The sequence below is a fragment of the Choloepus didactylus genome, chromosome 22 (genome assembly GCF_015220235.1).
Source record: "Choloepus didactylus isolate mChoDid1 chromosome 22, mChoDid1.pri, whole genome shotgun sequence".
Lineage (NCBI taxonomy): Eukaryota > Metazoa > Chordata > Mammalia > Pilosa > Megalonychidae > Choloepus > Choloepus didactylus.
In genome coordinates, this window is record NC_051328.1 from 39809689 (window position 1) to 39821986 (window position 12298).

Below are 12298 nucleotides of genomic sequence, written 5' to 3' on the forward strand. Positions count from 1 at the left end.
GAAAAAGAGCAATTGAAGTAAAAAAGAACACTGGGTACCTTTGTCTGTTTGTTTGTTTGTTTCCTTCCCCTATTTTTCTACTCATCCATCCATAAACTAGACAAAGTGGAGTGTGGTCCTTATGGTTTTCCCAATCCCATTGTCACCCCTCATAAGCTACATTTTTATACAATTGTCTTCAAGATTCATGGGTTCTGGGTTGTAGTTTGATAGTTTCAGGTATCCACCACCAGCTACCCCAATTCTTTAGAACCTAAAAGCCCCTCTATTATTAACTGCTTAGAATAGCGTCATTCATCTGCTCTAGTTCATGAAAGAACTTTTTTATATTTGTACAGTTAATCACAATCATTGTCCACCACAAGATTCACTGTGTTATAATTCCCATGTTTTAACCTCCAACTTTCCTTCTGGTGACATCCATGACTCTAAACTTCCCCTCTCCACCACATTCACACACCATTCAGCACTGTTAATTATTCTCACAATAATGTGCTACCATCACATCTGTCCATTTCCAAACATCTAAGTTCACCCTACTTAAACATTCTGCACATATCAAGCAACCGCTCCCCATTCTTTAGCCTCATTCTGTATCCTGATAACCTACATTCTATATTTTATGTCTGTGAGTTTACATATTATAATTATTTCATATCAGTGAAATCATAAGATGTTTGTCCTTTTATGTCTGACTTATATCATTTAATATAATGTCTTCAAGGTTAATCCATGTTGTTGCATGCTTCAGGACCTCATTTCTTCTTACTGCTGAAATAATATTCCATCATATGTATATACCAGATTTTGTTTATTCATTCATTCATCTGTTGGTGGGCACTGGGGTTGTTTCCATCTTCTGGCAATAGTGAATAATGCCACTATGAACATGGGTATGCAAATGTCTATTCACGTCCCTGATCTTCTGGGTGTATCTTGAGTAGTGGGATTGCTGGCTTGTAAGGCAACTCTATGTTTAGCTTCCTGAGGAACTGCCAAACTGTCCTCCACAGTAGCTGTGCCATTTTACTTTCCACCAACAGTGAATAAGTGTTCCAATTTCTCCACATCTTCTCCAACACTTGTAGTTGCCTGTTTATTTAATAACGGCCATTCTGGTAGGTGTGAGATGTTATATCATTGTGGTTTCGATTTGCATTTCCCTGATAGTGAAATTGAGCATCTTTTCACGTGCCTCTTAGCCATCTGTATTTTCTCTTTGGAGAACTGACTACTCATGTCCTTTACCCATTTTTTATTTGGCTTGCTTTGTCTTTTTATTGCTCACTTGTAGGATTACTTTATGTTTTGCGGTCGCGGTTACTGCTTCTAGGGGGAGTGGCGGCCGGTAGCTGAGCCCTCAGCTCTCGGGGCTGCTTAAAGGGTACCGGCGGCGGGGGCTCTTTCCCGGAGGCGAGGGCGAGGCGGAGGACTTGGCCGGGTCCTCGGCGGGAGGCGTGCAAGGTGTGGAGGGCGGCGATAAGGACAAGACACTCTTCATCCAGTAGGAGTATGCGCCAAAGAGAGAGAGAGATTTATTCAGGGGTGATTACAGGTTATATAGGCTGGTAAGAAGGGCAGGGCTGGAAAGGAGGTGAAGTAGCCTTAAATGGCAATATTGAAGGGAGAGGGGCTAGGATTGGTTCTGAGAGGACGCAGGAGCCGTTGCAGCGGGCGGGAGTTGTTCTGGCCACGGTGCATGCGCGCTGGCGGTGGCAGGAGTTGCCTTGGCACAAGGGAGTGTGTGGGCAAGATAAGGAAGTGAGGAAAGGGCGGTTGGGAGAAAGGCGGTTCCCTCCGGCAAGCCTCCCCTGCCAGTGGCATTTTGGGTGAGGAAAAGGGAGCTGCCTTGACCTCGCTCCCCAGGCTCGGGGGGGCTGCAGAGGGCACTAACGCCCGTACCTACTACCCTCCCCAGGGGGTGATATCAGGTCCCCTGGCCCAGGCCTGGTAAGCCGAGGTACAAGCTCAGTCACCCGCAATGTTTACTGGATATCAAACCCTTACCAGATATGTGGTTTCCAAATAGTCTCTCCCATTGGGTCAGTTACCTTTTCACCCTTTTGACAGAGTCCTTTAAAGCAATGAAGTATTCGATTTTGAAGAGTTCCCATTTATCTGTTTTTCCTTTTGTTGCTTGTGCTTTGGGTGTAAAGTTTAGTAAACTACTGCGTGTCACTAGATCTTGAAGATGTTTCCCTACATTTTCTTCTAGGAATTTTATGGTACTGTTTCTTATATTTAGGTCTTTGATCTACTTTGAGTTAGTTTTTGTATAGGGTGTGAGGTAGAGGTCTTCTTTCTTTCTTTTAGATACGTATGGATATCCAGTTCTTCCAGCCCCATCTGTTGAAAGAGACTCTTCTTTCCCAGTTCAGTGGGTTTGGGGGCCTTGTCAAAAATCAGTTGACCATAGATATGGGGGTCTGTTACCGAACTCTCAATTCTATTCCATTGATCAGTATGTCTGTCTTTGTGCCAGTATCATGCTGTTTTGACCACTGTGGCTTTATAGTAGGCTTTAAATTAGGAAATGTAAGTCTTCCTCCTTTGTTCTTCTTTTTAGGATGTTTTTGGCAATTCAAGGCCCCTTTCCTTTCCAAATAAATTTGATAACTAGCTTTTCCAAGTCTACAAAGTATGGTTGTTGGAATTTTGACTGGAATTTAATTGAATCTAATATCCGTTTGGGTAGAATTGACATTTTAACAACGTTTAGCCTTCCTATCCATGAACATGGAATATCTTTCTACCTATTTAGGTCCTCTTTGATTTCTTTTAGTAAAGTTTTGTAATTTTCTGTATAGAGATCTTTTACATCTTTTAGTTAAGTTTCTTCCTAGACACTTGATTCTTTTAATCGGTATTGTGAATGGAATTTTTTTCTTGATTGCTTCTTCATTACTGGTGTATAGAAACATTACTGATTTTTGCTCATTAATCTTGTATCCTGCCACTTGATACAGGAATTTGTTTATTAGCTCAAGTGGCTTTGTTGTCAATTTCTCAGTATTTTTCAAACATAGGATCATATCATCTGTAAATAATGGAAGTTTTACTTCTTTCCAATTTGGATGCCTTTTATTTCTTTTTCTTGCCTGGTTGCTCTGGCTAGAACTTCTAGCACAGTGTTGAATATTAGTGGTGACAACGGACATCCTTGTCTCATTCCTGATCTTAGAGGGAAGGCTTTTAGTCTCTCACTGTTGAGTACTATGCTGGCTGCGGGTTTTTCATATATGCCCTTTATCTTACTGAGGAAGTTTCTTTCAATTCCTACCTTTTGAAGTGTAGGATGCTAAAATTTGTAGAATGCTTTTTCAGCATCTATCAAGATGATCGTTTGGTTTTTCCCTTTCGATTTTTAATGTGTTGTATTACATTGATTGATTTTCTTATGTTGAACCACCCTTGTGTGCGTGGAACGAACCCCACTTGGTCATGGTGTATAATTCTTTCAGTGTGCTTTTAGATTCGATTTGCAGGTATTTTGTTAAGCATTTTTGCATCTATATTCATTATGGAGATTGGCCTGTAGTTTTCCTTTCTTGTAATATCTTTATCTGGTTTTGGTATTAGAGTGATGTTAGCTTCATAAAATGACTTTGGTAGTGTTCCATTTTCTTTAGTTTTTAAAAGAGTTTGAGCAGGAATGGTGTTAGTTCTTTTTGGAATGTTTGATAAAATTCCTCTGTGAAGCCATCTGGCTCTGGGCTTTTCTTTGTAGGAAGATTTTTGATGACTGATTGGATCTCTCTACCTGTGATTGGTTTGTTGAGGTCTTCTGTTTCTTCTTGGTCAGTCTAGGTTGTTCATGTGTTTCCAGGAAGCTGTCCATTTCCTCTAAGTTGTCTCGTTTGTTGGCATACAGTTGTTCATAATATCTATCCTCTTAAGATTTTTAAATTTCTTTGAGGTCCATAGTAATGACCCCCCTCTCATTTCTGATTTTGTTTATTTGGATCTTCTCTCTTTTTGACTTTGTCAGTCTAGCTAAGGGTTTGTCAATCTTGTTCTTCTCAAAGAACCAACTTCTGTTTTTATTTATTCTCTCTATTGTTTTTTGTTTTGTTCTTCAGCTCATTTATTTCTGCTTTAATCTTTGTTACTTCTTTTCTTCTGCTTACTGTAGGGGTATTCTGCTGTTCATTCTCTAGCTTCTTTAGTTGTTCAGTTAGGTCTTTGGTTTTAGCTCTTTCTTCCTTTTTAATATATGCATTTACAGCTATAAATTTCCCTCTCAGCACTGCCTTCACTGCATCCCATAGGTTTTGATATGTTTTATTCTTGTTTTCATTCATCTCCAGATATTTACCAATTTCTCTTTCAATTTCTTTTTTGACCCACTGATTGTTGAAGAGTGTGTTGTTTAACCTCCATATATTTGTGAAAGATCTGCTTCTTTGGTGGTAGTTGATGTCCAGCTTCAGTCCATTATTGTCAGAGAAAGTGCTTTGAATAATTTCAGTCTATTTAAATTTATTGAGACTTGTTTTGTGCCCCAGCATATACTCTATCCTGGAGTATGTTCCATGAGCACTAGAGAAGAATATATATCCTTGTGTTTGGGGATGCAACAATTTATATATATATGTTAGGTCTAATTCATTTATCACATTGTTTAGGTTTTCTGTTTCCTTATTGATCCTCTGTTTGGTTGTTCTATCTATAGAAAAGAATGATGTATTGAAGTCTCCCACTATTATTGTAGAAATATCTATTGCTCCTGTCAGTTTTGCCAGTGTTGGCCTCATATACTTTGGAGTTCCTTGGTTGGTTGCATAAACATTTATGATTGTTATTTCTTCTTGGTGAGTTGTCCCTTTTACTAATAAATGGTGTCCTTCCTTGTCTCTTTTGACGTCTTTGCGTTTGAAGTCTATTTTGTCTGATATTAGTATAGCTATCTCTGCTTTCTTTTGGTTACAGCTTGCATGGAATGTTTTTTTTTCCATCCTTTGACTTTCAGTCTATTTGTATCCTTGGATCTAAGACGAGTCTCTTGTAAGCAGCATATTGATGGATCATACTTTTTAGTCCATTCTGCTGTCTGTATCTTTTAATTGGGAAGTTTAATCTGTTCACTTTCAGAGTTTACTGTAAAGACAATACTTGAACCAGCCACTTGTCCTTTGGTTATTTGTCAGATCTATTTTTTCCCCTCTCTCTTTTTATCCTTTAAATTACCTTTACTACTGCTCTTCAATTCTTTGTGCCCTTCTCCAGACCTCTCACTCCTGTCTTTTGTTTCCAGCCGACAGAACTCAACTTTAATATTTCTTGCAGGGCAAGTCTCTTGTTAACAAATTTTCTCAGCATTTGTTTGTGAAAATTTTAGACTCTCCTTCATTTTTAAAGGACAGCTTTGCTGGATGAAGAATTCTTGGCTGGCAGTTTTTCTCTTTGAGAATATTAAGTATGTCATACCACTGCCTTCTCGCCTCCTTGGTGCCTGTTGAGTAGTCAGTACTTATTCTTTTGTGGTTTCCCTTGTATGTGGTGAATTGCTTCTCTTGCTGATTTCACATTTCTCCTTTTCTTCAGCATTTGACAATCTGATTAGTATGTGTCTCAGATTTGTTCTATTTGGATTTATTCTATTTGGAGTTTGTTGGGTTTCTTTGATTTGCATATTTATGTCTTTTACAAGTGTTGGAAAGTTTTCCCCAACTGTCTCCTCAAATACTCTTCCTAGCCCTTGAGTCTTCTTCTGGGACACCTGTGATTCTTATTTTTGTGTGCTTTTTGTTGTCCATTATTTCCCTGAGATCCATTTCAAGTTTTACTATTTTTTTCACAGTTTGTTGTGTGTTTGCATTCACTTGTTTTATCTTCTCAGTTCACTTACTCTTTCTTTTGCCTCTTCATATCTGCTGTTGTGTGTCTCTGGTATATATATATTTTTTAATTGGGATTGTTCAGATACCATACAATTATCCAAAGATCCAAAGTGTACAATCAGTTGCCCCTGGTACCCTCATACAGCTGTGCATCTGTCACCACACTTAATTTTTGTTCAGTTTTTAGAAGCTTTTCATTACTCCAGACAAGAAATAAAGTGAAAGATGGAAAAAAGAAGAAAAAGAAAAGAAAAGAAAAGAAAAGGAAACTTGAATCCTCCCATATCCCTAACCAACCCCCCTCAATCGTTGCCTCATAGTGTTGGTATAGTACATTTGTTACTGTTCATGAAAGAATGTTGAAATACTACAAACTGTAGTATATAGTTTGCAATAGGTTTATATTTCTTCCCTATATGCCCTTCTATTATTAACTTCTAGTTGTATTGTTATACATTTGTTCTGGTTCATGGAAGAGTTTTCTAATATTTGTACAGTTAATCATGGACATTGCCCACCATAGGATTCAGTTTTATACATTCCCATCTTTTGACCTCCAGCTTTCCTTCTGGTGACATATATGACTCTAAGCTTCCCGTTTCCACCTCATTCATGTGCCATTCAGCACTGTTAGTTATTCTCACATCTTGCTACCAACACCTCTGTTCATTTCCAAACATTTAAGTTCATCCTAGTTGAACATTCTGCTCATACTAAGCAACCGCTCCCCATTCTTAAGCCTCGTCCTATATCTTGGTACCTTATATTTCATGTCTGTGAGTTTACACATTATAATTAGTTCCTATCAGTGAGACCCTGCAATATTTGTCCTTACGTGTCTGGCTTATTTCACTCAGTATATTGCCCTTGAGGTTTTCACATCAACCCATTTTTTTTTTTTTTTTTTTAAGATGGTTTTGTTCACACCCCATACATTCCATCCTAAGTAACCAATCGATGGTTCTCTGTATGGTCACATATTTATGTGTTCACCACCTTCACCACTATCTATATAAGGGCATCTACATTTCTTCCACAAGGCAGGAGGGAGCGTCAGAGAAGGTAGACAGGGAAAAGAAAGAGGAAAAAAGATGACAGCCAGGAAGTAGCAAAAGGCAAAGCAACCCCAAATCAAAGTAGGGTAAAGAGTCAGACAGCACCACCAATGTCAAGTGTGCAACACGCCTTCCCTATCCCCCCCTCCTATCTGCATTTACCTTGGTATATCACCTTTGTTACATTAAAGGAAGCATAATACAATGATTCTGTTAGTTACAGTCTCTAGTTTACATTGATTGCATCCCTCCCCCAATGCCTCCCCATTTTTAACACCTTGCATGGTTGACATTTGCTTATTCTCCCTTGTAAAACATATTTGTACATTTTATCACAATTGTTGAACACTCTAGATTTCACCAAGTTACACATTCCCAGTCTTTATCTTTCCTCCTTTCTTCTGGTGTCTCATGTGCTCCCAATCTTCCTCTCTCAACCATATACATAGCTATCTTTGTTCAGTGTACTTACATTGCTGTGCTACCATCTCCCAAAATTGTGTTCCAAACCATGCACTCCTGTCTTCTCCTATCACTCTGCAGTGTTCCCTTTAGTATTTCCTGTAGGGCAGGTGTCTTGTTCACAAAGTCTCTCATTGTCTGTTTGTTGGAAAATATTTTGAGCTCTCCCTCATATCTGAAGGACAGCTTTGCTGGATATAGGGTTCTTGGTTGGAGGTTTTTCTCTTCCAGTGTCTTGAATATATCACACCACTTCCTTCTTGTCTCCATGGTTTCTGCTGAGAGATCTGCACATAGTCTTATTAAGCTTCCTTTGTATGTGATGAATTGCTTTTCTGTTGCTGCTTTCAGGATTCTCTCTGTCTTTGATATTTGATAATCTGATTATTAAGTGTCTTGGCGTAGGCCTCTTCATATCTCTTCTGTTTGGAGTACGCTGCGCTTCTTGGATCTGTAATTCTATGTCTTTCATAAGAGATGGGAAATTTTCGTTAATTATTTCCTCTACTATTGCTTCTGCCCCATTTCCCTTCTCTTCTCCTTCTGGGACACCAATGATACGTACATTATTGTACTTTGTTTCATCCTTGAGTTCCTGGAGATGTTGCTCATATTTTTTCATTCTTTTCTCCATGTGCTCCTTTGCGTGTAGGCTTTCAGGTGTTTTGTTCTCCAGTTCCTGAGTGTTTTCTTCTGCCTCTTGAGATCTGCTGTTGTATGTTTCCATTATGTCTTTCATCTCTTGTGTTGTGCCTTTCATTTCCGTATATTCTACTGGTTGTTTTTTTGAACTTTCAATTTCTGCCTTGTATATGTCTGGTGTTTTCTTTACAGCCTCTATCTCTTTTATGAAATATTCTCTAAACTCTTTGAATTGATTTAACATTAGTTGTTTAAATTCCTGTATCTCAGTTGAAGTGTAAGTTTGTTCCTTTGACTGGGCCATAGCTTTGTTTTTCTTAGTGTAGGTTGTAGTTTTCTGTTGTCTAGGCATCTGACCTCCTAGGCCACCCCAATCAGGTTTTCCCAGATGAGAACAGGCTCAGGTCACAGAAAGAGGTAATATTTCAGTATCTGGTTTCCCTGATGGCTTTTCTTAGAGGATTGAGACACCTGTGCTTTTCTGCCAGATCGATGCACCTGTCTCTGCCTGTGTAAGAGGGTGTGACCTGTGGCTCTTCTCCCCCAGGCTTTGGGGTCTGGTTCCAGAATGACCGAAAGACGGACAGTAGAGCTGGGCCCCTCCCTTTCCTCTTGGGAAGCTATGCTCCCTTCAGAGATGTCATTTGCATATCAATAAGTTCTTTGTTTCTGTGACTCTGCTGATCAAATTGTTTTGGTTTTAAAATGTCTGAGGCTGTCTTTACTGCAAAGCGCTGTGGGCTGAGAACAGCTGAGGTTTTCTCCACAGAGAGAAAGTGACAGAAAAACTCCCAGGTTCACCTGTCAGCCAGAGATAGCACCTGATCCTCTGGGCTCCCCGTCCTGAGACAGATATGTCCCCCGACTCACCCAAGGTCAGTTGTCACCAAAAGCCTCTGTCTGCTTGTTGAGGATTCGCTGTCTGAATTGAGCAGTTAATATTAAAACCTCAGTTGGAGCCGGGCTGAGAGAGTGCTGCTCTCTAGCACCGCGCGGCTTCCGTGAGGGAGGAGCTCTCGGCTCTCGGCTCTCAGCGTGGGTCCGCAGTTTTACTTGCAGATTTTATGCTGTGATCTCGGGCATTCCTCCCAATTCAGGTTGGTGGATGATGAGTGGATAGTCACGTTTGTCTCCCCGCTGTTATTCCAGGTTGTTTACTAGTTTTTTGGTCATTTATGTATTGTTCCGGGGGGGGGACTAAGTCTTCCACTCCTCTCTATGCCGCCATCTTCTCTGATTCTCTCTCTAGTATATTTTTAATTTGATCTACAGACTTTCATTTTCTTAAGGTCTGCAGTTTTTCAATTTAGTCTTTCAAATTCTTCTTTATGTTTTCCTAGTGTCTTCTTGATGTCCTTTATGTCTTGAGCCAACCCATTGAAGTTGTTTTGGACATTTGTATGTACTTCTTTGATTAGTTGTTTCAGGTTTTGTGTCTCTTCCAGCTTTTTAATTTGGTCATTTGGCTTGGCCGTGTCTTCTTGGATCTTTGTATACTTTGTGATTTTCTGTTGATTTCACAGCATTTGCTTATCTTAATAAGGTTATTTTGGGAGATGAAAGTCTATTTGGACATCTTGATAAAATTTGGCAGATCTGCTATTTGCCAGCATGTACTTTCCCTGTCTTCCCAGCAGATGGTGCCCTTGAGCCACCTCTTCCTGTCAAGCCCGTTTTTCCCTGACTGTGCCTGCCTGCTAGGCTGGGTCCAGACCAGGTGGAAGTCCAGTCACCACAGCAGTCCTGTATGCACTGGGACTGCCAGCCCTGGGGGTGGGCTCTGCAGTTTGTCTGAGAATCTGCTTAAGGGCACAATGGGTCTGGTGATTCCCAGGCCCCTAAGTGGATCAATCTCGGGCTGTGGGGCTGCGAGTTTCACCTTTTCCAGCCCTCAGCCAGCTCAGGGTGCTCTTTTAGTCAGCCCACCAGGTCCCTCTGCCGTATGCCCACAGTCCTCTGCGGTAGGAACGGGCTCCTGGTTCTTCCATGTGGTACCCTCCCTCATCCCTGCCTCTCCACCCCTGCACACCATGGGCTTCCTTGGTACATCTGCTGGCTCCCAAGCTCCCCCACTGGAGCGCCCTGCTGCAGGGCGGAAAAGGGTCATCTCCTCAGCTGGTTGCTGAATAGGAGTGTGGGAGTGCGGAGCTCTTCCCTCTCCCGCTCCAGTGTGCACGTAGCTGCCAGCCCTGGGGGTGGTCACAATTGAATAAAGTCACCCTGTCCTTTCACTCGTCATTTCTCTGCTTTTTCACCTAAACCCCACTATATGTTGTAAAAGTCCTTCTCTGGCCTCTCATACCCTGGAACCACTGTCCCAGTCATTTTTCTGCCTTGTTTCTGGTTATTCCATGGAGGAGAAATTTGTTCTGCCTCTCCTATTCTGCAGTCTTCCTAGAAGTGTTAAATGGTTATAAATGGTACCAAAATCTTTGCCTAAGATTCAGATTCTCTGTGGGACAGTCCTCTAGATCTGGAATTGGCTAGATCAAGGGTGGTGAGCATTTTTAGGCCTCTCTGGGTGTGCATTTGCACATTATTGTCCAGAAAGGTGGATGAGCTTGTATTTCTGACAGCTATGTAGTAGAGTATCTTTTTTGTTCTACTCTCTTTGGCATTAAGTATTAAGATAGTTGGTAATTCCTGGCTAATGGGCAAAAAAATCGGACAGCTTCATTTCTTTTGTTGTTTGTGAGGTTGGACATTATAAATGTGTTAGGATGTTTATCACTTTTTCTTGTATGTTCAGGTTTTAGGGGTTTAAATAACATTGTTTTGTCAGATTGCATTTCTCCATCCCACCTGCTTTGGTAAGGGGTTCTATGAGTAAGACAGACTTTTGGAGGGAGTCAGGCAGTCCTTTAAAATGCTTCTGTGAGCACATCTCTCATTTGGTGCCCTGCCTTGCCCTCTCTTGCAGTGGTCTATCACCATGGCAACAGTGCGACGGGTGGTCATTACACCACAGACGTCTTCCAGATCGGCCTGAACGGCTGGCTGCGTATTGATGACCAGACCGTCAAGGTGATCAGCCAGTACCAGGTGGTGAAGCCAGCTGCTGAGCGCACCGCCTACCTCCTGTACTACCGCCGCGTGGACCTGCTGTAGCCGCCCTGGGCCTGTGTGCCAGACGCCTGCTTGTACAACGCCAACGCTCACTAACTTTCTTCCTCTTTTTAGTGGCTCTTTAGAGAGAATCTTTTTCTCCCTTTTGCAAAAATGGGCTAGAGTGGAAAAGAGGCTCTTTGGACTTTGTGTGCAACGTAGTTTATGTTGACTTTTAGCGTCCAAATCAGAATCGTTTGTTTGAAACAGACTGTCGCTTGATTTAAGAAAATACACAAAAACCCATATTTCTGAAATAATGCCAATTCCTAAGATAAGAAAGGGGAATTTGCATTTGATCCCCAGTCTAATTGCTTAGTAGAGTAAATCCTGCACCAGCAACAACACTTGTAAATTTGTGAAAATGAATTTTATCTTTCCTTAAAAAATAAAAATTTTTTAGTCCATTACACTTTCCTCCTCCCCCACCCTTTAGTTTTTGATAAATGATAAAAATGAGCCAGTTATCAGAGGAGAAATAGTTCTTACTTCAAAATAAATTAACACAAAAAATAAGTTGCTGGTTCCTAGCAAGAAAAAATACATTTTAATAATTGTGCGATGAAAAACTGCTTACGTACACATTGCAGATCAAATACTGGGAGTTAAAATGTTGATCTACATAGATGGGTGGTTGTAACTTTATTATCATTCAAAGATTTCAAATTGCTCTCATGCTTCTGTGTACACATAACAAAAAATGGGCAAAATAATGAAGATGGACATTTCCTTAAGTCTGCTCTGTTTGATTCTGCTCTCTGCTCTTCTCTAATGCTGCATCTCTAACTGTACACAGTTCAGTGATATCTAGGAGTATAAAGTTGTCACCCATCAATAAAAATCACAAAGTTGGTTTAAAATTGTGTGTGTTTCTTTGAATGCAGATGGCTTTTCCAGTAATCGGCGTTCTTCTGGACATGAATGCACCCCCAGAAGTAAAATAAGCAGCCCTTTGGTCAGCTTGATGTGTTTGTGAATGCTGGACTAAGACTCAGGTTATACTTCTTCATTATTTCCAAAGTTATTAACTATAGTGATGAGGGTGAATGAATTTTTTAAATTCTTGCACTAGCAGAAAAGGGGAGGAAAACTTTCCCCCAGTTGTTTCTGAACCTCAGTATCACCAAAGGGGTTGGTTTCAATCAAGGCTGAGCATCCTTTGAATTGAGTGCTGCCGGGGCCACTCAGCAGTGC

At 40.7% G+C, this 12298-nt stretch overlaps 1 protein-coding gene across 1 annotated transcript in view; it reads left to right on the forward strand.

Moving 5' to 3' along the window:
* Positions 1 to 11964, forward strand: part of USP10 (ubiquitin specific peptidase 10) — a 96783-nt gene extending 84819 nt beyond the window's left edge. Inside the window, exon 14 of the mRNA XM_037815827.1 lies at positions 10920 to 11964. Within this exon, the coding sequence (XP_037671755.1) occupies positions 10920 to 11107 (188 nt within the window). The 3' untranslated portion in view covers positions 11108 to 11964. The remainder of the gene's footprint in view (positions 1 to 10919) is intronic.
* The last annotated feature ends 334 nt before the right edge of the window (positions 11965 to 12298 follow it).